The sequence below is a fragment of the Camelina sativa genome, chromosome 20 (assembly GCF_030686135.1).
Source record: "Camelina sativa cultivar CO46 ecotype springtype chromosome 20, ASM3068613v1".
NCBI classification, from domain to species: domain Eukaryota; kingdom Viridiplantae; phylum Streptophyta; class Magnoliopsida; order Brassicales; family Brassicaceae; genus Camelina; species Camelina sativa.
Genome location: NC_141899.1, coordinates 26,835,060 through 26,858,546, shown reverse-complemented (window position 1 = coordinate 26,858,546; position 23,487 = coordinate 26,835,060). Strand labels below are relative to the sequence as shown.

At 37.6% G+C, this 23,487-nt stretch overlaps 4 protein-coding genes and 1 long non-coding RNA gene across 7 annotated transcripts; 3 read left to right on the top strand and 2 right to left on the bottom strand.

Moving 5' to 3' along the window:
- The first annotated feature begins 393 nt into the window (after positions 1-393).
- On the top strand, positions 394-1,608 carry LOC104771346 (uncharacterized). Of its 3 annotated transcripts, none has more exons than XR_015593559.1 (4): positions 394-531; positions 650-756; positions 958-1,128; positions 1,241-1,608. It is a non-coding gene; the product is annotated as an uncharacterized LOC104771346 (long non-coding RNA). The 3 variants fall into 3 exon arrangements; XR_015593560.1 differs by having other exon boundaries at positions 397-531; positions 660-756; XR_015593558.1 differs by lacking the exon at positions 394-531 and having other exon boundaries at positions 617-756.
- Positions 1,609-3,932: 2,324 nt separating this feature from the next.
- On the top strand, positions 3,933-5,362 carry LOC147919425 (uncharacterized). The gene has a single exon (XM_087503963.1). It carries the CDS (start codon positions 4,325-4,327, stop codon positions 5,360-5,362), a length of 1,038 nt encoding a protein of 345 aa, XP_087360089.1. The 5' UTR covers positions 3,933-4,324.
- Positions 5,363-9,606: 4,244 nt separating this feature from the next.
- Positions 9,607-11,241, top strand: LOC104771344 (ubiquitin-like protein 5). Its single transcript, XM_019242308.2, has 2 exons — positions 9,607-9,933; positions 11,135-11,241. Exon 1 carries the CDS (start codon positions 9,712-9,714, stop codon positions 9,931-9,933), a length of 222 nt encoding a protein of 73 aa, XP_019097853.1. The 5' UTR covers positions 9,607-9,711; the 3' UTR covers positions 11,135-11,241.
- Positions 11,242-11,541: 300 nt separating this feature from the next.
- LOC104771343 (uncharacterized) lies at positions 11,542-12,225 on the bottom strand. The gene has a single exon (XM_010495862.3). It carries the CDS (start codon positions 12,192-12,194, stop codon positions 11,769-11,771), a length of 426 nt encoding a protein of 141 aa, XP_010494164.3. The 5' UTR covers positions 12,195-12,225; the 3' UTR covers positions 11,542-11,768.
- Positions 12,226-12,386: 161 nt separating this feature from the next.
- LOC104771342 (ATP-dependent zinc metalloprotease FTSH 5, chloroplastic) lies at positions 12,387-15,378 on the bottom strand. Its single transcript, XM_010495860.3, has 5 exons — positions 13,642-15,378; positions 13,323-13,569; positions 13,057-13,240; positions 12,790-12,961; positions 12,387-12,705 (listed from the first exon to the last, which is right to left on the bottom strand). The coding sequence occupies exons 1-5, from the start codon at positions 14,941-14,943 to the stop codon at positions 12,484-12,486; spliced, it is 2,127 nt and encodes a 708-aa protein (XP_010494162.1). The 5' UTR covers positions 14,944-15,378; the 3' UTR covers positions 12,387-12,483.
- Positions 15,379-23,487: the final 8,109 nt, after the last annotated feature.

Genomic DNA, 23,487 nt, shown 5'->3' with positions numbered 1-23,487 from the left:
GGATATATTTATATAATTTGTTTTAAATATTTTTAAGATTATTTTGTTTAATAGCTATACATTGATATCTAATAATAAAATAAATTACTATATTTGTTTAATTTAATTTAACATATTTCTAGAAAAAAATTTATTAACATTATTTATGTAATTTTAGAATAGTAGAATTGTAGAAAAACATCATAGAAATATGATGTGTCATTTTCTCTTGCTTGCTATTAGAAATATCAAATTTAAAAATGTTAGATTTTGTTATTAGCCTATTAGTAAAGCAGTTATAAAAATATTTTGACAAAACATTAGAAATAACTACTATACTTTATACAAAAAAAAAACTACTAAACTACCAATATAAGTACATGTGTATATATTGTCTTCCTTTTCTTTTTCTTCGGTGATATCTAGATAAGAAATTATAAATGGATATTAAAAATTATTAACAAACCAGATGGGTGGTGTTGCATAAGTCAAATACAGATAATCAAAAACATCGTCTCTTCACAGCTCACCTACGGCGATTCTCAAGACTGAGTTAAATCCTTACGTTTCTCTTGCCTCTGTCTTCTTCTTCTTGTTCTATATCCGATTTTTGCATCCTAATCCTGTGATTGATATTGTTTTGGTGGCAAATTCGATGGATTCGATTAAGGACACGCTAGGGAAATTGGGGAAGTTGGCTGCCGACACTACCAAGAAGGCCGAGGATTACATAAATGATCAGATGAATTGGGAATTGGGAATTATTTTGAAAGCAATGTAAGCTTCTTCTTCTTCTTCTTCTTCTTCTTCTTCTTCTTCTTCTTCTTTCCTTTCGATCAAATGAATTGGGAACTAATCTGATTACCGTCTGTCGGAGAGTTTGATAGTATTGGTTATGTCTTTTGGTTAAGTTAGTTGTTCATCCATCTATGCTTCTTTCTTATTAACGTTGGAATCTTGCTTCACGTTCAACCACAGACACAAAATCAAAGTATTTTGCCACGCTGGTCAAAAAGTGATTTTGCCACGGATAATCTTATCGTTCATACTGGTGCATTATCTTCTCTATCTCAATTAAAGTATACTTTTGAAGATCAGGCTCTTCTAGGTGTAGCCTTTGAAAGCTGAAAATCTTGGGTTGTATGTAAGGCATGTCTTCACCAAGTGATTTCCAACAGCGTTTCCATAATTTTAGCGGACTGCCCACTTCGCAATATATCAATTATCAAATAAATAGTTGTACCTTCTGGTCTATGAGCAGCAGTTCAAACCCCATAAGTAACCCCATAAGTCAAGGAGGGAAGTAATGGACCTGAAGGAGGAGAAGTTGCAGGTGCCATTGTAATTCAATGAGCTTGAAGAGGACGACGTGCTTGACGATTGAAGAAGTTTTGGTAGAGCTATTGTTTTCAATTATATTGAGGTTGATTCATTCTCTGTTTTAGATGCCTATTTATACAAATACACCTAATTTAGAATTTGTAAGCTTTCCTATTTATTTTTTTTGCTGCTAAGTAGAATTTTTCCCTTTTTGTTTTAAGCTAAAAGGAGTTTTTGTAAATTTGGAAATTTTTATTTGAATGATTTAGCATGTATGCACGATTTAACATTTATATGTTTGTTCCTAAATTTACAAGTATTTTCTTATATTTATTTTATTTCCATAGATTAAACTTTTTCAAACTTAAATTTACAAATATTATCTTATATAGATTTATTTCCATATATTTTACTTATTTTCTTTTAACTTTATTATAAATAATCTTATTTTAAATATTTTCGTTTATCAATTTAAAATTTTTAATAGATATAAATTTTTATATTTTGATTAGTATTTGGAAACAAAAACTTAAATTTAAAAAAAAATTATTATATAGATTTTATTTCCATAGAATAAACTTTTTTTTAAAAAAAGTATTAATAATATAGAAATTTTTGTATTTTTAAAAGATGTTAATTAGTGATATGTCAAATCTCTATTGGTGGTTTAAAATCCTATGTGGACTCCTTAAGGAGTTTATAACTTTTACTTTTATTTAGTATAGATTAAAATATAAATAAGTGTGTGAAGGTAAATACAAATATGTTTTCTTTTCTAAATAAAATTATTTATGTATTTATTTCAAGAAATAAAATTTCTTTTAATCTAAATTAACATCTTTGAAGTACATTTTGGTTTATGCCCTTTAAGTTTTACTTATTTAATATATTTTTTACAACATTAACCCTTAAAACAATTCCATAAATAACATTGCAGAGAAACTCAAATACTAAACTTTCTTAAATTGACCAACATTTGTTACATTTATTGCCATAAAATCTTAACAACATCTATACATTCCGATTTTTCCAAAAACAACTCTACCCATTAAAGTTTTAACCTATTAAATCTCCAAAACTATTTTTGTTGATGCTAGAATCTCTCAAATTTAAATGATATACAACAGATTTTCCATAACAAAAGTTTACAATATCCATAATTATATTAACATTAATAAATTTTCTAAACCGAAAATCTAATTATAAAATGTCACATTAAATATGTTGAAAACCCCCCATATAATTTGGTTTATTTTTTATTTTTTGAGGAATACCAAAAAAATTTAAATTCTATTAATTATCATAAACTATATATATTGACATGAAAAAATTATAAACTATAAAAAATGATAATTAGGTAAAACAATTAACATAATTAAACTTGATAAAAAAAACTGTTATTGCGACGGTTGTCCTGATACTCGACGGTCCACCTCAGATTATTGCGTTTATCTCGGTCCCAACCTCATCTCCTGGTCCGCAAAACGTCAACCAACACCGTCGCGATCCAGCACAGAGGCTGAATACAAGGGCGTCGCTAACACCGAGCTGAGCTCACATTGATACGTAATTTGTTGCTTGAGATACATCGCCCCATCAAGTCTGCATCCATCGTATATTGTGACAATGTCAGCTCAGTCTACCTCTCCACAAATCCAGTTCAACATCAACGAACTAAACACATTGAGCTGGACATTCACTTCGTACGGGATAAAGTGGCTATAGGCGAGGTCCGTGTTCTTCATGTACCAACATCGCTACAATATGCTGATATCTTCACAAAGGGACTCCCTACTTCCATTCATCAAGAGTTTAGGTCCAGTCTCACCGTCTGCAAATCCGACGATGTGACTGCGGGGGGCTGTTAGGAATGATATATTCACTTCCATATGTAGATTATCTTGTCAATATTTGATTGTATATAATCCCTCTAATTTAGGAGACTTCCCTTTCTAGTGGAACCTCCTCTGCTATATGTATCGATGTAATGCATTCTCAATAATCAAGGAATCATAAACACTTTCAAAAACTTATTTTGATTTTTTTTTAGGCAAAAACTTATTTTGATTTTGGTGAGACGGGTTGGCATTAATCTCATATAGGGAGTTAAGCGTAATTGTTTTTTTTTTAAACAGTTATAGATGTGTACCATGAGATAAATGTATTACTAGACTATACATATACCACACGAGTTAAAACCTTGAAAACATTACAAAATTCCTAGACTTTGAATACTTCTATCAAATAACTGTAAAATTTTATATTTTTAAAATTAATAAAACAATAATAAAATAACAAATAAATACAATATAAATTTTAAAGTTTTAAAATTAAAAACATTGTCCCGCGGTGTACCGCGGGTTAAATCCTAGTACTTTTTTTAAAATTGTTTAGGGTTTAGGATTTATTCTCTTCAACGATTTCTGTACCCCCACATTGTGCAAACCCTTATCTAGTTAGATATAAGAGTTTTCTTTTTTTAAGTAAAACATAATTCTACCCTGGTAAAAAAATTAACTCTACAAAATATAATGCAAATGTTTTTGTTATTAATAAATTTTTAATGTCACGAAAAAAGAAAAAAATAAATATGTAAATATTATGAAATAGAATTGTGATTAATCCATCACAAGACACATGTTAGGACACTTGTCTTTGTAATATTACACCAACTTCCACTTGTCATTACCAAGTGTCTAAGTGTGTGACTCATGTCTTTTGTAATGCACTATAAATAGGAGTTGTGTAATAAGAATGACACACATAAGTTTCTTGATCAAAAACACTCTCAAAGTCTCTCTCTCTCTCTCTCGGCTGCTCTCTCCCTCTCTCTCTCTTTGTTAGTTCTTGTTTTCTTTACAAAGTGTTACAAAACACAAAACTTATAAGTGTTTTGTAGTCATAGTTCACAACACTTCTCTTCTACTACTCTTTGTTTTCTCTTGTCTCATACACTATTATATAGTGGTTTCTCAACACGTTATCAGCACGATCAACTCTCAATCCGTCATCGGTTTGAGTAATCATGTCAAACTTGGCAAAGCTTGAATTCGCCGCCCTTGATATCTCTGGAAAAAATTATATGACATGGGCATTAGATGTAAAATTCTATCTGAAAGGGAATGGGCTTCTCAAAACCATCGATCCGTCAGAAACGGGGTTAGAAGAGGAAAAAGCAAGAACCATGATGTTCTTGCGTCATCATCTCCACGATGTTTTAAAAAATGAATACATCACGAGAGAAAATCCTGCAGATCTTTGGATCACGCTCAAGGATAGGTTTGATCACCAAAAGTATGTGATCTTACCAAAAGCCAAACATGAATGGCTAAACCTGAGGTTTCAGGATTACAAAAGTGTAAGTGAGTATAATTCTGCTTTGTTCGGAATCACTTCAAGGATGGCTCTCTGCGGAGAAGAAGTTTCCGATTATGATATGATCGAGAAAACATTCCAAACTTTCCATCCTTCAAATGTACTCCTACAGCAACAATATCGAGAAAGAGGGTATACTCGATATTCTGAATTAATGCAAGTTTTGCATGTTGCTGAACAAAATAATGAGCTCGTGATGATAAATCATCAAACCCGTCCAACTGGATCAGCTCCACTTTCAGAAGTGAATGTTTCTACATCCAGCTATAATAATTGGCAAGGACGAGGACGTGGACGCGGACGCGGTCGAGGCCGTGGTCATGGTCGTGGAGGAGGTCGTGGAGAAGGTCGTGGACGAGGAAGAGGAAGAGGTTTCTCTCCTAATGACTTCAACGCAAGAAAAACCAACAAGCATCTTCAAATTAATAATGTTGGTCGCGTTATAAAGAAACAAGATGAAAGTACTTGTTACAGATGCGGCATGAAAGGACATTGGTACCAGACCTGTCGTATTCCAAAACATTTGGCCGATCTGTATCAAGCATCTCAACAGGCAAAAGAAAGGAATGTTGAGACCAACCTCATCTCTAATGAAGCTGGACCTTCTTACCATGGCCTAAACGATGAACCCCATCTTGATATAGCAGATTTTCTCATTGATAATGAAAACGGAAAATCATGCGAATAAGGCCTATATGCCATGATATGCTTTGTCATAGTTTGATATGTACTTTATGTTTATAAAATGTTTTTTCGATAATAGTTTTATTGTAATATATGATAAGATTTTTTTGTAAGACTTTATGTTATTTTATCAATGTTTATTTTATAAATATTTTATCTCAGAAAATGTCACATTTTGAGATTGAGGATGGAGATATTTGTCTAGCAGACAGTGCTACAACGCATTCAATACTTAAAGAGAAAAAATATTTCTCCTCTCTCAAAATAAAAGACTCTGCTAGAAGCGTGAGCACTATATGTGGTAATGCAAAGATTATTATAGGCTCTGGAAAAGCCAGTTTTTCAATGCCAAGGGGAACAAAATTTGAAATTGATGCATTATATTGCCCCAAGTCTCATAGAAACTTGATTAGTTTCAGAGATATCCGAAGAAATGGATATCATATAGAGACTCTGAATAAGAATGGCATTGAATATCTTCGCATAACATCTGAGGAGAAACATATATTGGAAGAATTACCAATGTTATCCTCTGGATTGTATTGCACAAAAATAAATAATTTCGCATCTTATGTTACAGTAAACTCTAAGTTTACTAGTACATTTAAGATATGGCATGAAAGACTTGGACATCCTGGTTCAGTTATGATGCGAAAAATTGTGCAAAATTCCAATGGTCATCCATTGAAGAACAAAAAGATTTTTAGATCTGATGAGTTTTCATGTGATGCATGTTCTCAAGGAAAACTCATAATTCGGCCATCGCCAGCCAAAATTGGGAATGAATCACCATTGTTCTTAGAGAGAATACATGGTGATATATGTGGACCTATCCACCCTTCATGCGGGCCGTTTCGTTATTTTATGGTAATGATTGACGCATCTAGTAGATGGTCAAATGTGTGTCTATTGACAACAAGAAACACGGCCTTCGCAAAATTCATTGCCCAAATAATCAGGTTGAAAGTTCAATTCCCTGATTATGCCATAAAGAAAGTCAGGCTTGATAACGCCGGTGAATTCACTTCACAAGCTTTCAATGACTATTGTATGTCAATAGGAATCGATGTGGAGCATCCGGTTCCTCATGTTCATACACAAAATGGCATGGCTGAATCTTTGATTAAACGGCTACAACTCATTGCTAGACCGTTAATATTGAGAACAAAACTCCCAATTTCTATATAGGGTCATGCTATATTGCATGCTGCGGCATTGGTCCAAATACGACCAAGCGCATATAATAAATATTCCCCTTTACAATTGGCATCTGGCCAAGAGCCAAACATATCCTATCTCCGTATTTTTGGATGTGCGGTTTATGTGCCTATAGCCCCACCACAAAGAACAAAAATGGGGCCACAACGGAGATTGGGTATATACGTCGGTTATGCATCCCCGAGTATAATTCGATATCTTGAACCGCAAACTGGTGATATGTTTACGGCACGTTTTGCCGATTGCCATTTTAATGAAGATGAATTTCCAGCGTTAGGGGGAGGAATTAAACAAGTACCAAAAGATATTACATGGTATACACCATCTTTGATATACATTGATCCCCCTACAAATCAACGTGAACTGGAAGTTCAGAAAATTGTACATTTACAAGGTTTGGCAAATCAATTACCAGATGCGTTCACAGATACAAAAAGGGTGACAAAGTCATATATCCCCGCAGCAAATGCACCATCAAGAGTTGAAATTCCTAGAGAGGAACTTGATGGAAGCAAAGCTAATGAACCTAAGGTTCAATTGAAAAGGGGGAGGCCAATGGGCTCTAAAGATAAAAAATCCCCGAAAGAAAAAGAAAATGGGAGATGAAAAGGTTCAGGAAGAACCAAATAAAAAGAAAAGTCCTCAGGATGATACAGAAAAATATGAGGTTTCTATTAACTATGCCCAAAATGGGATGTTATGGTATAGAGATGAAATCGATGATGATGATGATGGAATATTCTCTTTTTCTGTATCTAAAGAGATCGATCATGAAAAAGATGATCCAGATCCAAGGTCCGTATCAGAATGCCAACATAGGCCTGATTGGGAGAAATGGAAAAAGGCTATGCAACTTGAGTTGCTCTCGCTCAATAAAAGAAATGTCTTTGGACCTCTTGTCACTGCATCTAAAGATGTAAAACCTGTTGGTTGCAAGTGGGTATTTGTGCAAAAAAGAAATGAGAAAGATGAAATCACAAGATATAAAGCCCGACTTGTTGCACAAGGTTTTTCTCAAAGACCCGGAGTTGATTATGAAGAAACATATTCTCCAGTCATGGATGCAATTACATTCAGGTACTTAATGAGTCTAACGGCTTCTAAGATTTTAGAAATGTACCTTATGGATGTAGTGACAGCATATTTATATGGATCATTGGATAATGATATATACATGAAATCCCAGAAGGATTTAAGATTCCTGAGGCATTAGACTCTAAGTCTAATGAAATTTGTGCGATCAAATTACAGCGATCACTTTACGGATTAAAACAATCCGGGCGCATGTGGTATAATCGCTTAAGCGAATACCTATTGAAGAAAGGGTATGTTAATAATGAAATATGCCCATGCGTCTTCATAAAGAAATCTCCATCAGGATTTGTGATCATTGCTGTATATGTTGATGATCTAAATATAATTGGAACTCTAAAGGAGATTGATGATGCAAGAACTCATATGAAGGAAGAGTTTGAAATGAAAGATCTTGGAAAGACTAAATTTTGTCTTGGGCTCCAAATAGAACATTTCCAAGATGGAATATTTGTGCATCAATCAAATTATACGAAAAAGATTTTAAAGCGCTTTAATATGGACAAAGCGACTCCTTTGAGTACTCCAATGGTCAATAGATCTCTGAATGTCGATAGTAATCCATTCAGACCTTGTGAAAATAACGAGAAAATACTTGGTCCCGAAGTACCTTATATGAGTGCTATCGGTGGACTCATGTATCTTGCAAATTGCACTAGACCGGATATTGCCTTTGCTACGAATCTACTTGCAAGATACAACTCATCCCCTACTCGCAGGCATTGGAATGGGATAAAACATATTCTCCGTTATCTTCAAGGTACGATTGACTTGGGATTATTCTATCCTAGAAACTCTTCGGTTGGTCTTGTTGGTTTTGCAGATGCAGGATATTTATCAGATCCACATAAATCCCGATCCCAAACTGGATATGTTTTCACTATTGGAGGAACTGCAATCTCATGGCGCTCACAGAAACAGACTTTGGTCGCCACTTCCTCAAATCATGCAGAAATAATTGCTCTTCATGAAGCATCGAGAGAATGTGTATGGCTCAGATCGATGACTAACCACATACAAGAATCAAGTGGAATAATCACCAAGAAAGAGCCAACAACATTATTCGAAGACAATGCTGCTTGTGTAGCCCAAATCAAAGAAGGTTATATCAAGAGCGATAGAATAAAGCATATACCTCCCAGATTTTTCTCCTACACTCAAGAACTCGAGCAAAAGAAGGAAGTTGATATCCAACATATCCGCTCAAGTGACAATGCAGCAGACCTATTCACAAAGGCGCTTCCGACTACCACATTCAGAAAGCATATTCACAGTATTGGAATGCGTCATCTACGAGATTTATGAAGAAAGATTATACTTATCTTTTCGAGGGGGAGATTACGTTACTATACTCTTTTTCCCTTGTCATGGTTTTTATCCCAATGGGTTTTTCCATGACAAGGTTTTTAATGAGGTAGTACGTAACTCGTCAATGGTGTGATGGATAATCAAGGGGGAGTATTATGAAATAGAATTGTGATTAATCCATCACAAGACACATGTTAGGACACTTGTCTTTGTAATATTACACCAACTTCCACTTGTCATTACCAAGTGTCTAAGTGTGTGACTCATGTCTTTTGTAATGCACTATAAATAGGAGTTGTGTAATAAGAATGACACAAATAAGTTTCTTGATCAAAAACACTCTCAAAGTCTCTCTCTCTCTCTCGGCTGCTCTCTCCCTCTCTCTCCCTCTCTCTCTCTCTTTGTTAGTTCTTGTTTTCTTTACAAAGTGTTACAAAACACAAAACTTATAAGTGTTTTGTAGTCATAGTTCACAACACTTCTCTTCTACTACTCTTTATTTTCTCTTGTCTCATACACTATTATATAGTGGTTTCTCAACAGTAAAAGTAATATATGAATTTTGTTAATAATCCACTTATAATAGATAAATAGACCGACTTAAAAGGTCTATATAAATAAAAGTCTCGAGTCCCGGACGACCCATAACCATTAGAAAACACAAATCGCTTTACTTTTTGAGAGGATTCGAAATTTGGGGGCTAGGGTTTTGTACTTGTAGAAAGAGCGAAGAAGATGATCGAGGTGGTTCTCAACGATCGTTTGGGGAAGAAAGTGAGGGTGAAGTGCAACGAAGATGACACGATCGGTGATCTGAAGAAGCTTGTGGCGGCGCAGACGGGAACACGAGCGGAGAAGATTCGAATTCAGAAGTGGTACAACATCTACAAGGATCATATCACTCTCAAGGACTATGAGATCCATGACGGCATGGGTCTTGAGCTTTACTACAACTAGGTTTTGCTCTCTCTCTTTCGTTTCCTTTGTTTGCGATTAATTCGATTTTAAAGACCTTTGTGTTGGATTTTAATTTTTGATTTGAGTTTTTCGGAGAATTTAGCGAAATTGAGATGTGAATTGCAGAATTTGGATATTTAATTTGAATTTTGGAACCGTGAAAAGCCATTGTTATTCAAATCTGAGAAGCTTCTTAGGGTTTGATTTTATAGTGATTAATTCCTTGAGAGAGGCCATAAGCGTATAATTGAGACCTATGATTTGGTTTGCGTAATTTAACAAAATTCAGAGATTGTAGTTTAGTCTGAACCGACGAGAAATCCATTGCTATGAGAACCTGAAAAAGCTACTGGAGGGTTTTGATTTTGTTCCACAGTATCCAAAGTATAGATAGATATGGTCTTTGAAAGAAAATAGTTGGAACATCGCAAGGTTGATTTATAGAAAAGGGTCAGGTCACTCTTCCCATTCTTTTGCTTTTGTATCATAGAATTTAATCAACTCTGTTTGCTGTTTGCTGCTAAATTTAGAGTAGCCTATGTGTTAGCTTCAAGTTATGAGTTTCCAGTAATTTTTGTCAAAATTCAGAGGTTGTAGTTAGTCACGGAGCAGCGTATAAAATTTTTATTGAAAGTTTTTGTTGATATTGTTTCCGAACATCCAAAGCACATATAGATATGGTCCACTAAAACTAGGAAATTTTTTGCTCGGAATGAATTAGAGTGATTGAAAAGATGCTCTATCATCATTTTTTTTCCACTGAAATGTCTTTTCTAATTGTTTGTGTAATTGGAAGGTCTTAGAGTGACAGGAACCTCTTTTCCCTCTTATTCATACATTACCCGGTCTCTCTACTGGAACATGATTGATAGCTGAAATAAGTTTCTAATAGTCTTTCCATATGCAAGCTAACTTGTATTTTCTGCTCCTTGATCATTTGAGACTTTTTATTTGTCTCGGTCCATAGTAGTTTGCTATTTGAAACATTAATGTAAAGCTGTCACACATTCCATTCAATTGTTTTTATATCCCACTCATATGGTAACTTGAGGTTACCAATAGTCGGTTTGTCCAATGAACATCAAATCTAAGACGTCTATCTTCAAGGCTCGTTACAGCATTGCTTTTAATGATTTTTATTCTGTTACTTCTTACCGGTATAGGGGGCTAAATCAGTATTTGCTTGTTTCATCTGGTTCAGGCTGATTGAAGAAGCTTAGCTGAAGGGGTTGGGGCACCGACATAAAAACTCATCTGCACCATGTGGTATCTAAAAAAAGACATAAGTATGTTGTAAAACGTGATAACTTCACATGTTTGGTAATAATGACATTGACTGCCAATGGTTTTAAAACCCTCACAACCTGTCTGATTAGTTCCTGGCAATACTTTGCAGCTTGTACAACTTTTGTCTATCTTGTCGGTGCTATAGATGTTTATTGGTCGTATTCCATATTCTCCTTCTCCAAATGTTTTTTCATCTTTCGGATATACCTAGTACTAGTATCGGTTTAGCTTATATGTGAATCACATGGTACATAACTTAGAATGTGCTTCGTACCTTCGACAAACTTTGCGTTGGCCTTTGAACCATGAAATACAAACGTAAGAAGAACATAGTTTCTTGCTTGCAATTCTAACACTAGAAATCACATTTCTCTTTTTATTTGTTTGCCGTACAGGCAAGCACCATGTTTGTTCGTTCATACTGTTGTAGACAAAAAGAAAAGAACAAAACAAAAACCTTGCTTGCTTGTTAGACATGTGACATGTCAAGTTAAAGACCATGAAAGAAACTAATTAAACATTAAACACAAAAAAAAGAAAGCACTACTTCACTGAATGTAAGACTGGCCAGTGATGTCAACGTCTCTATCGCCCGAAGAAGCTGGTTGCTTGTGTTTCGGCGTCAGCGTCTTTACCTCATCCGGGCCATCTGCACTCTGTGTCTCACTGGCCGGTGGTTTATGTTGCAGATGCTCTTTCTCTACATCTTTGCCCTCTTTTTCTAAATTTGTGGTCTCTTTCTCATCGTCCTTACCGTAGAGGCCACCTCCGTAAGCTTCGTGCGTCACCGGTTGCATCTGCGAGATATACGGTGGTTGATGCTCATGTGGCTCGTACTTATCTTTTCCTTCCTCTTTGTTGTGTTTTTCATCTTCCATTGTCACTTTGTCTTGATGTCGACACCGTGGTTGGTCTATGTCTATTTGTATGAAAGTGGGTTTCCAGACACGTTTACATACCTCAACACGTGCCATGATCAGAAGACGAACACGCAAAATAGGCAAATGTTTATAATATGTGGAAGTGGATCTTGAGATGTGACTCGTGGTTCCAAAGATCGACAACCATGTCGACTTGGCTTCACCAATCGATAATTAGCGTGTATTCTAGCGTTTATACGCGGTCGTACTCTTTAACAAAGATGACGAAGTGATGAGTATGGCAACTACGAGAAAGAAACGTCTCTGACCATGTCATTGTATATTAACATACAGTATGTATAGATTGAGGCTAATTGTATTATTACAAACCAATTTTGTTGGCTTAAGAAACATACAACTCAGCTTGACCATCAATGAAAAGGCTCATGAACTCTTCTCCATCCACAGTTTCTTTCTCCATCAGGAGCTGAGCGAGCTTGTGTAGGATATCAATTTGTGTGGTTACGATCTCAGTCGCTCTTGCGTATGCCTTCTCCACCAACTCTCTCACTTCCGCATCCACAACGTCGGCTGTTGCCATTGAGTAATCCTTTTGCGATGACATCTGCAAAGAAAACAAATAAAACATGTCTTGAGAGCTGGAAACATGAGGCTGTATGTGAGTACAGTACCGAGTTTAGATATATACACTTTGACCCAAGAAAGGGTTTCCTCCTGCTCCACCAACTGCAACTTGTCCAATCTTTTTGCTGAACCCGAATCTCTCAACCATTTGGCGAGCCACCCGTGACACTTGCATGAAATCATTTGATGCTCCGGTTGTAACATTCTCCGTTCCAAAGATCACCTCCTCTGCAACCCTACCATAGCCGAAACATAATAAAGATTGGTTAAACACTTGTGGAGTCAATTCTTCTACATTCAAAAGCCAGCGAAGTTTCAGCTGTAAACTAACCTTCCACCAAGTGCAACAGCCATTTGGTTCTCAAGGTAACTTCTGCTATATAATCCAGACTCGAGTCTCTCTTCGCTAGGTGCAAAAAAGGTGAGCCCACCAGCTTGGCCACGTGGAATAATCGATATCTTGGCCACTGGATCATACTCCGGCATAAGTGCACCAACTAAAGCATGCCCAGCCTCTGCAAATTCCAGTTTAGTTAAAAAGTGAGTATTCAACACACAAGAAAAAAAGAAGCAGGATTTGAAGAAGTAGCATCTAACCATGGTAAGCAACAAGTCGTTTCTTCTCCTCGGAGACAACAGCGTTCTTCTTCTCAGGGCCAGCAATGATCCTCTCAAGAGCATCGGATATTTCATCCTTGCTTATCTCCTTTAGTTCACGTCTAGCAGCAAGAATCGCAGCCTCATTCATCAAGTTCTGCAAATCCGCTCCAGTAAAACCCGGAGTTCTCCTTGCAACCTTGTCGTAATCAACATCCTTTCCAATAGCCTTCCCTCTAGAATGCACCTGCAATAAACCGAACAAACATTATTTATCACACTGTTTCACTCAACCAAACATGAGAAACAAGGAAGAAACCTGAAGGATCTTGACTCTTCCAGCTACATCAGGCCTATCCACTGTGACTTGCCGGTCAAATCTACCTGGTCTCAGCAATGCGGAGTCAAGAACATCAGGTCTGTTGGTCGCAGCCAACACAATGACACCGGAATTACCAGAAAATCCATCCATCTCAGTCAAAAGCTGATTAATCGTCTGTTCTCTCTCATCATTTCCACCTCCCATCCCAGCTCCTCTTTGCCTACCAACAGCATCAATCTCATCAATAAACACAATGCAGGGAGCTTTCGATTTCGCCTTCTCAAACAAATCCCTAACTCTAGACGCACCCACACCAACAAAAAGCTCAACAAACTCCGAAGCAGCACACGAAAAGAAGGGCACTCCTGCTTCTCCAGCTACAGCTCTAGCCAAAAGCGTCTTCCCCGTACCCGGTGGACCAACCAACAAACACCCTTTAGGAATCTTAGCACCTAAGGCTGTGTACTTATCAGGATTCTTCAAGAAATCAACAACTTCTTGTAACTCAAGCTTAGCTTGATCAGCTCCAGCAACATCTCCAAATGTTACCCCAGTTTCTGGCACTTCCTGAAACTTGGACTTGGATCTTCCGAAATCCATAGGGCCTCCTAAACCTCCAGGACCACCAGCACCTCCCTGACCTCCCCTGAAGAGATAAAACAATCCTCCAAAAGCCAACAAAGGAAAAAGCAAATTCCCAATGAAATCAAACAATCCATTTCCAGATTCTCCTTCTGAAACCGATATATCGACTCCATTCATGGCCAAGATATCAATCAAATCCGGATCGTTAGGAACAATGACAGAAGCACGTCTGTTATCAACAGCTGTAAGCTGAAGAACAGAACCATCTTTGCTAAATTTCACTCTCTCAACTTTACCTTTCTTAACCGCGTTTAGAAACTCACTGTATCGCCACTGTGTTCCATCAGGAAGATCCGATGATTGAGCTTGTTGTGGATTCGGTGCTGTCATCATAACGTTCTGACCAAACGAGAGATTCGGGTTTGTCGCCTGAGCTTCAACAGTAATGGTCGGTGCTGGTGCTAGTGGCTGAACCGGCTCGTTAACTGCTAAAGCTTGTGGAGACGAAGACGAGAACAACAGAGCCGCTAACGCAGCTTGTGATGGCAACGATTTCATCAGCTTTTCCGATTGAGAAATTTGGCATCTTCTACGAGAGATGACTGAGGAAGGAACAGACTTTGTGGTGGTTTTAGGGGTCGGAGCTGAGATTATGATTCGGGAACCGAGGAAATTTGAAGAAAGAAGTAACGGGTTTGAAGATGTGGTCGCCATTGAAGCTGATTTTGGAGGATAAAAATTCGATTTTTTGAAACTGAATTATGAAGAAAAAGTAAGGACCTTTGAATTGAAGGAAGAAGTTTTGTTTCTTCTCTTCAATTTGGGATTTTTATTTGGAGAGGAGAATCAAAGAGAAATCATATAAGCAGTTTCGACTGATGATTGCTTGAGGTTCGTCTACGTGTGTTATCACATATCCAGTCGTGATACTAGCGGATACGCAAGAGTCCCAAATTTCAGTGAGAACTCCTTATTGGGCTCAATGTAAAGCCTACTATATTTGTAAATGGGCTTAAACTGGATTGTAGACATAGAAACTAGACCGCTGAGGAATGGAAAAGGTGATTAATGAACATGGGAAGGGAGGACAAAAAAGAAAAGAAAAACAAAAAGAGACAATATTGGTGATGTGAAGGAATTGATAAGAATGTTTTAGTTGTCAGTGTGTGGATAATGATGAAGGCAAAACATTTGGATTGGTGCGCTACACAATCTTTAATCGCTTTGATTCATTGCTTGCTACAAAATGTTTCATTTTTTTTTTTTGCACCAAAAAATGTTTCATTATATTCATACTTCTTTTTTTCAACAAAAGAATTACCTCAAACGAACCAATTTGGTGGAAAATTGTTTACAAACGGAATATGGTGCGGACTTGTGCGCGCTTGGTGTGCCAAGGAATCTGCCCTAACATTAGCGTTGCGAGGAACATAAATCAAAGAAAAAAAAGAAAACTCCTCCCTGTCTATCACTATGTCGTCTAAATATGGTGCGAAGGCCGGCCAGTTGTGAAGAGAAAACACCATTTTCACCAAGTCGGAATAGTCCGTAATGAAAGTCACATCCCGGAAGTCATGGCCAATCATACATCGCATGGCCCACAAAAAAGCTTCATCCTCAGCATGAAGCGGGGAAAGGCTGCGCCGGTAGTTGGTAGCTCCGAGTAATGGGAACTCTCTCTCTGTACAGAAGTACAACACCATCCTGCACCTGAAAAAGAAACAGACTCTTTCCAAGAACCATCAACAAAACATCGAAATCCCGAGTAAACCAAGGGAAGTGTAAAAGTCCTTCTCCGAGGCGTAGGAGAAGAGAAGAGAGGAGTGGATGGACACTCCAGATCCCCTACGTCCTCCTGAGCCTGAAACCAGGAGGACTCCTCCCCCTCCGCCAACCGCACCACTTCATCAGGATGTTCCACCTGATTCTCAAAAATCCTAGCATTTCTTGCTTTCCAGATATACCACATGAGCCAAGGGAAAGTCCCCACATGTGAACCCGGATTGTTACGCCCTAGAAAATAGTCGACATTAGAGTAGATAGAATCCGTCAGGAAATTCTGGGGACCCACGGGTACATGGGCCAAAGCCCAGACCTGACGTGCTAGAGGACAGACAAAAATAGCATGATTAATAGTTTCCTCCTCCGCCCCACATCTCATACACCCAACATTACACGCGAAACCACGCCGTTTCAGGTTCACTGAAACCGATATACAGCCAGTCAAAACTTGCCACATAAAATGTTTTATCTTAGGTGGATACCGAACCTTCCAGACCTCGGCGAGAAGGGGGGTGATATCCGGGCCCGACCCAAAGGCTTGGAAGGTACTGGGAACACCCAACCGTGCTATATCATAACCTGATTTAACCGTATATTTGCTAGACTTTGTAAAATGCCACTCAAAGTAATCCGCTTTCGGACAACTACTCAATGGAATAGCCTTAATCAAAGAAACATCCACATGATCAAAATGCTCTAGAAGCCGATCCCGACACCAAGTATGCGTGTTCGGATCAATAAGCTGAGTTACATGAAGATTAGGATCTGTAGCAGACTCGTTAGATAATGGTGGTCTTGGGGATTGATCTGGAATCCAGGGATCAGTCCATATATATATGGTGTCACCCAAGCCAACCCTTTTAATAAGTCCTTTGTTCACTAAAGATCGAGCAGATACAATACTCCTCCATCCATGAGAATAGGACCGTATCGGTTCCATAGGAGTAGAGTTTTGGTAGAATCGGCTTTTGAAAACCCTGGCAAACAGAGAGTCCGGGAACTCAATCAGATGCCATAACTGTTTAGCCAATAAAGCCTTGTTAAAATCATCAACATTCCTAAATCCCAATCCACCCATCTGCTTGCTGCTGCAAAGTTTATCCCAAGCTAACCAATGCATACCCCCACTCTGACCAGTACTACTCCACCAAAAATTAGCAACTGCGCTCGTCAGTTTGGATGTGATTGTTTTCGTTAAACGATAACAAGATATCACAAAACTCGGTACCGCAGTCGCGACAGACTTAATCATTACCTTCTTACCCCCTTTGGACAACAGTTTTGCCGACCAACTAGTTGTGCGGCTCTGTAGCCTATCCCGAAAAAAAGAAAAAACCTTCATCTTGGAGCCCCCCAAGCTTTCAAGAATCCCTAAATACGATCCCATCCCACTCAAAGTGGTGATCCCAAGGACCCCCTGCATCTCCAACCTAGCTGATTCGTCCACCGTGTGACCAAATTGGGTGGAAGATTTCGCAAAATTGATTTGCTGTTTGGATGCAGCCTCATACTGCTTAAGGATACCCAAAACGACCCCACACTGATCCTTATCCACCTTGCAGAAGAAAAGATTATCGTCCGCAAACAGAAAATGGGTAATGGGAGGGCACTTATTGGCCACCTTAATACCCGTAATTCGCTTATCCGCTTTCGCCTTGCGAATATTTGCAATCAAAACCTCCATACATAGAATAAATAAATAAGGGGATAAAGGATCCCCCTGCCGTAATCCTCTATCCGGCACAATCTGACCATTCGGCTGACCATTAATAAGAACTCTATACTCGACCGAAGAAACACAATAACAGCTCCTACCTCGGCACACACACCAACTTTGATGGGAAGAAGCGGACCGCTAGGAGGAACTCGAGGACTGCCACCTCCAGAGCCTTACCGAGCATCATCATAAGAGCCCCAAGCAGAGGGAGATGTCACTCGACCAGAAGCATCGCGAAGAAGCCATTCAGACGCCTACCCGATGCCTAACCCGATGGGATACACGATGCCTTATCCGATGCACCCATCAAGCACCCAGTCGGGTGATTACTCGGGACTTTTCCCTTCGCCTTACCAGATGCTATTCACGATGCCGTATACGATGCACCCTGCGAGTGGCTACACGGGTGATCATTTTGGACCTCTTCCGCCGTACCCATCGTACTACCCGATGCCCTACCCGATGAGCTACGCGATCCCACCATCGATCAACCCCTTGGATGCTGGTCCGAGTAAGTTGTCTGTGCATATTTTCGAGCTCTCTGACGAGCAAACACCGACACTTGCTGAAGCCGGAGACGACCCTGGCTACACGTTGGCGGGTATGGAGGCTGTTACAACCTCCTTCTTCACCAACACTTGAGGTACCAATTTCATCTGATCCTTGTACATATCATTGCATTTAGTTTTCTTTTATTTTTTGTGTGATTCTTCGATTCTTTTTCCAACTTTTATTTACACAGAGACTGTGTAATTTAAATTTGGGGGAGGGTCCTAGAATATTTTTAACATTGTGTTTTATTTTCTTATTTTTCTTATTTCAAATTGTTGCATGCTAGTTTTATTCATTTGAGTCTGCATCTATGTGCATTAAAAAAACCCAAAAAATTTTGAAAATTTTTTTTAAAAAAAAAAAAAAAAAAAAAAAAAAAAGTGTTCATGTAGTTGCATTTACATATTAGGATTGAGTCTAGTTTGTTTCATATAGGATTGTTGCATATGCATCTTAGGGGACAATGATTAAAACTACCTTATTTAAAATCAAACCTTAGGATTGAAGCTATAGCCCTTAGTCACAGTTCATTGTTGCTAGATCAATCTTTGGAAAAAAATAAAAAATCTTTGCTTAGACCCTTGTGTCGTTTGAATGCTTCCTCCTCTTGTTTGAACATTAGAACATCTCCATATTATTGGATTTAATTTGAACTTTAATTGTCTTGCTTATGGAACTTGAATACTTGCTCATGGTAACTCTAACCTCGGGTTAGCACTCCATTTTACCAACCTTTTTCGCTTAACCTGATTCATTTGTCCTACCCATGAACCCAAACCTTTCTTTCAAACCTTTTTGTGAATTGTTGAGTGAGGCCTTTTTCATTGTGTTATAGGTTGTTAAACCTTGAGAGTATTGAGAACGACAAAGAACTGCCTCTTGATTTAGCTAAGTTAGAATTTGAACTAGCTAATAGATTCAGTTTTGAAAGATAGGTGGTTAGAATGTTTATTTGGGGTTGGGTTGTGGAATTAAAAAAAAAAAAAAAGAGAAAGTCCCTAAGGTTAGAATCAATTAGCTCTAAGTCTCTAAGTAAAAAAGGAGAGAAAAGATCTTGCTATAGTCTCCTAGAAAAAAAAAAGAAAAAAAAATATATATATATATAAAAAAAATATATATATATATATATATATATACATATTAGGAGTTTAGCAAAGAAAGAAAAAAAAAAGAAAAAAAAAGAGAGCTAGAAGTTTAAAGTTTAAACCTTAGGGAGTCAAAAAAAAAAGAGTTAAAATCAAGGATGTGGGTAGTTTAATTCTAGGGGGTTTGATAAAATTAAAAAAAAAAAAAAAAAAAAAAAAGAGAAAATGAATGAGAAAAGAGTAGATCATCAAGAGTTAAGCTTTGTATGCCCAAATTGTTCTCAATCTTAGATAGTTTTCACAACTGTCTAGCATTCCTTCTTTTGAGAGAAAACCACCCAAAGAATTTGTTTGAAACCACCTTACTAAAAAGCCTTAACCTTGAAACCGATTGAGCTTGATTCACCTTCCATTTGCAAGAATTCGCCAAACACTTAATTGAATGTGAAAGAGATGTTCTTTATCTTTAGTTGGAGGTTGAACTAGATCGATGCATGGTAATAAGCATAGAAAAATATTTGTAAGTATGTTGATTGATCTTAGCACCATTAAACTATCTTTAAGGACTATAGCTTGAATCCTTCGCTTAGCATATAAAGGTTATGAGTCCCCACTTTCAAACTGCACCCTCCTACTTCCTTGCTAGAGGACTAGCAAGATTTAAGTTTGGGGATCTGATAACTCTCTAATTTACATGTTTTTAGCATCCTTTTTGTCAATATTTTGCATTGTTCATACCTCTAACTTAGCATTTTTAGGTCATTAACTGTAGGAATTCACTTTTAGACCATTTAGGGTGTTGCATTTTTGCATTTGCATGTTTTGGATGAAAACAGGTGCTTAAGAGCCTATAATGGGGAAAAACAAGGACAAATCCGAGCATGTACCCGAAGGAGCCATCGAGCTGGAAGAACAAGTCCGAACCCCAACACGATCGAGGAGGATCCAAGAGAATGAAGAACAACCCGAAGATCCACCCGAGGAGTAACCCGACTTCATCCTTGTGTACCCCATCGAGTAGACCATCGGGCAAATCTGGGAAGATAGGTCAAAGGGGTTTCCATATATAAACCCCTCCTCTCCTAGCTCACAAACGAGCACGCCGCAGACCCTCAAACCAGAGAGTGAGAGCTTCTGTGAGAGAACTGAGAGACTCAAACACTTTTCCCTTTTGTTTTACATTTTATTTCATAATTTTTTATCATTTTCTTTAGATTTCTATCATGTATTCTTTCTGCTCTACTCTACCGTTTATTATAATGCAATTTTCATTCTTATTCGTTGTTATGTTTCTTGTTATCATGTCTGAGTAGTGTAATAAAGTTTCTAGGGATGGGATATATGATTTTGTGTTCTTGATCGGTTAGGATGCCTTAGTTTGATTGTATGTGTTTGATAGATTTCCTTCTAGGTTGGTGTTCTTAATGCTGTCAACATACCGAGAGGTTGAGATTAGATCTAAGGTGTTTTACCACCGAGAGGTGTAGATGAGATGCTTGAATCAACCAATGCTAGAGGTTTACTCACTTAGCCTAAGAGATTAGATGAGTAAGGGGTTTACTGACAATAATGAATCGGATCTTAATGTCTGCTTGGTCATGTTTCTCAAACGAGAGTTGGGTAGGGGAGTGATCAAAGTTGATTGTTGCTAGTGCGAGAGGGTGGTAACAAGTTTTAGAGGTTCATTGTCTAGGAAATATTTGCTTGAGGCATGTAAGGCATCTGTACTGGTCAAGGATACTTAGGATTCGATTACCCCATCCTTAGAAGCTTTCGTATTTTAATTGTTTGCATTTTCATTCATCACTCGATCTTATACCCGATCAGGTACACGATAACCTGCATCGAGTAATACCTCGAGTTGTTCATATCCCATTTGCTTACTCGACCACCCCACCTGATTCTGTACTCGAATGCTTGCATCGAGTGCTTAGGTCGTGTGGTCTCTTGTTTGTATTCTTTCCTTTTATTTATTTTAGGATTGTTAGATGAAAACCCTATTTGCTTGGCTTGACTTGTACTGTTCTGATCATATCCTTCCTGCTAGCAATTAACAACCATTTGGATTGATAACCCTTTGTACTACAACTGCATAGGGAATTGATACTCTGGGTGAAAACCTGTCTATCACCTAGTCAACAGTTGCTTTACTTAATGGTATCATTAGTCCGAAGACTGCTTTTAAACCTTAAGACAACATGGATGCTAGCATGGTACAAGAGTCCTTGGAAAACCCTGGTTTTAGAATCTTTTAGAGATGACATCCTAAAAGCTGACGGCGGTTTGAAACTCGGCATTATGATCCCACCTCTACGGAGCGGGAGTTACCGATGTTTCACCAGCTTGCTTTCTTCATCGCTTCCTTTTACTAAGCTCTCAATTTTGCAAATCATCTAGTTATTGAAGTCCCCTCCTATAAGCTTGAAGATTAGTGGTATTATGACCACCATTCCAAGGAGTAGTGGTTACCGCCACCTATATAAGAATCTCCCACCCAACCTTAGAACCACATTCACCTTTGTAGTGACCAGTAATCATAACACTCTCAACCCCGCTCTCACCTATGGCAAAGCGCTACCTCAAGTAGATCTTCTCATTTCGGTGAGACCTTCAACTTTGGCCTTTTCATCGCCACCCAGTCTTAGACTCAAGATAGTGGCCACCTTCCCTTCCATTGACCGGTTCATGGAAGCTGCATCGATATGCCTTGACCTCACAGGTTCCAGATTACTAGTCAGCAATTGGTTCATAGCTCTCAAGCTCCTTCTATCGTTTGCTCCTATCTTTCTTTGTACTCTTGTTGCTTTTGGGTTTGGGGAATCCCCCCTATGATGTTGTTTAAGTTAGCTTACTTGTTGTGTATGTTACTTTCTATCTAACTAAATGAAAGCATATCCTTTGTTGAAAAAAAAAAAATTTGGCTTGGTGTACAGTAAACTTAACAAGTACAATTCAATCGGGATTATATCGCAACAGTTTCATTTTTCTGAATAATTCTCCTATTTATTAGTTTTTTTTTTTTACCATTTACAATAATGATGCTGAGAACAATTGCGAATTTTAATAATATTTCTCTGGAATAATTTTTATGAGTTAATAATATAAATAACGAGATCGACGTTTCCTGCTGGATTAAAATTACTTTTAGCTTTTAATTTTAAATAAATTAATACATTATTTATATTAAGTAATAACATGCGTTATCCAAGATTTAAATTAAATTTTGAAATAGATTTTGCTGTAAGTAAAAGAGGTCCGTATACCCAATCTTTAAAACGGGTTTCGGGTACCTGATGGGTTATTATCCAATTTTAACATCCTTAGCAGTAACTAATGATTTTACTTTGAAATTGGTAATGAATTACAGATATCGTATGAAAAGCTTGTTCTTTCGTTATTATATACTTATTATATATGACAAAGGATTTATGTTTAGCGGATTTTAAAATTTTGATTAACTTTTTTAGAAATCATATATCTTATATCAAAATCACTGGATAGCTAAGCATCCTTTGACCAAAACTTTCGATCAAAACCAAATTTGCCAGTAAATATATATGAAAAAGGAACAGTTTCTTTCCAAGTATATTTGCCAATATCGGGAGTTATGGAAGTTTCTAAATGTGGAGACTTTCTCTCTCCTAAAAGGCGAAGGGGAAGGCGATTTCTAGGGTTAGCCGTCAAGCGAGAACTTGATCTACCATAACAATCCAACCATTGACAAACCATGGACCACGGAATAAAACATGTGAGAGATCTGCTTCACTTTCAAGGATAAATTGTACTTTATCTTCTCTCTGATCATCTGATCGCACTAGAAGTGCGAAGGATCGTATCCAGTGGTCAAATGCGACTGAGAAGAGGCAAAAGATGAAATCAAAGATGGAGTGGAAAGTTAAGGAGATCCCTACGGCTTAGGAAACCACTCCTATTGGTATGAAGAAGGATGGCAATCCAATTTTGGCACAAAATAAAAGAAGGAGGACTAGTGGAAGCGGTGATCGGTCCCTAAAGAAGTTGAAAGTAAGCTCCACTGGAAGCCAAAATCATTCTCCTTCGGTCTTTGAAAGGTTAGGGGATAATGGAGAAAATTTGGTGGGTCAAGGAAAAAGCTCTTCCTCT

What these genes read in the sequence shown, in the direction of transcription:
- LOC147919425 (XM_087503963.1), top strand. Translation starts at nt 4,325, where the DNA reads ATGTCAAACTTGGCAAAGCTTGAATTCGCCGCCCTTGATATCTCTGGA.
- LOC104771344 (XM_019242308.2), top strand. Translation starts at nt 9,712, where the DNA reads ATGATCGAGGTGGTTCTCAACGATCGTTTGGGGAAGAAAGTGAGGGTG.
- LOC104771343 (XM_010495862.3), bottom strand. Translation starts at nt 12,194, where the DNA reads ATGGCACGTGTTGAGGTATGTAAACGTGTCTGGAAACCCACTTTCATA.
- LOC104771342 (XM_010495860.3), bottom strand. Translation starts at nt 14,943, where the DNA reads ATGGCGACCACATCTTCAAACCCGTTACTTCTTTCTTCAAATTTCCTC. An exon ending in GAAGAGTCAAGATCCTTCAG is followed by an intron (nt 13,570 to 13,641) that starts GTTTCTTCCTTG and finishes GGTTTATTGCAG; the next exon opens with GTGCATTCTAGAGGGAAGGC. An exon ending in ACCCTTTCTTGGGTCAAAGT is followed by an intron (nt 12,706 to 12,789) that starts GTATATATCTAA and finishes TTTTCTTTGCAG; the next exon opens with ATGTCATCGCAAAAGGATTA.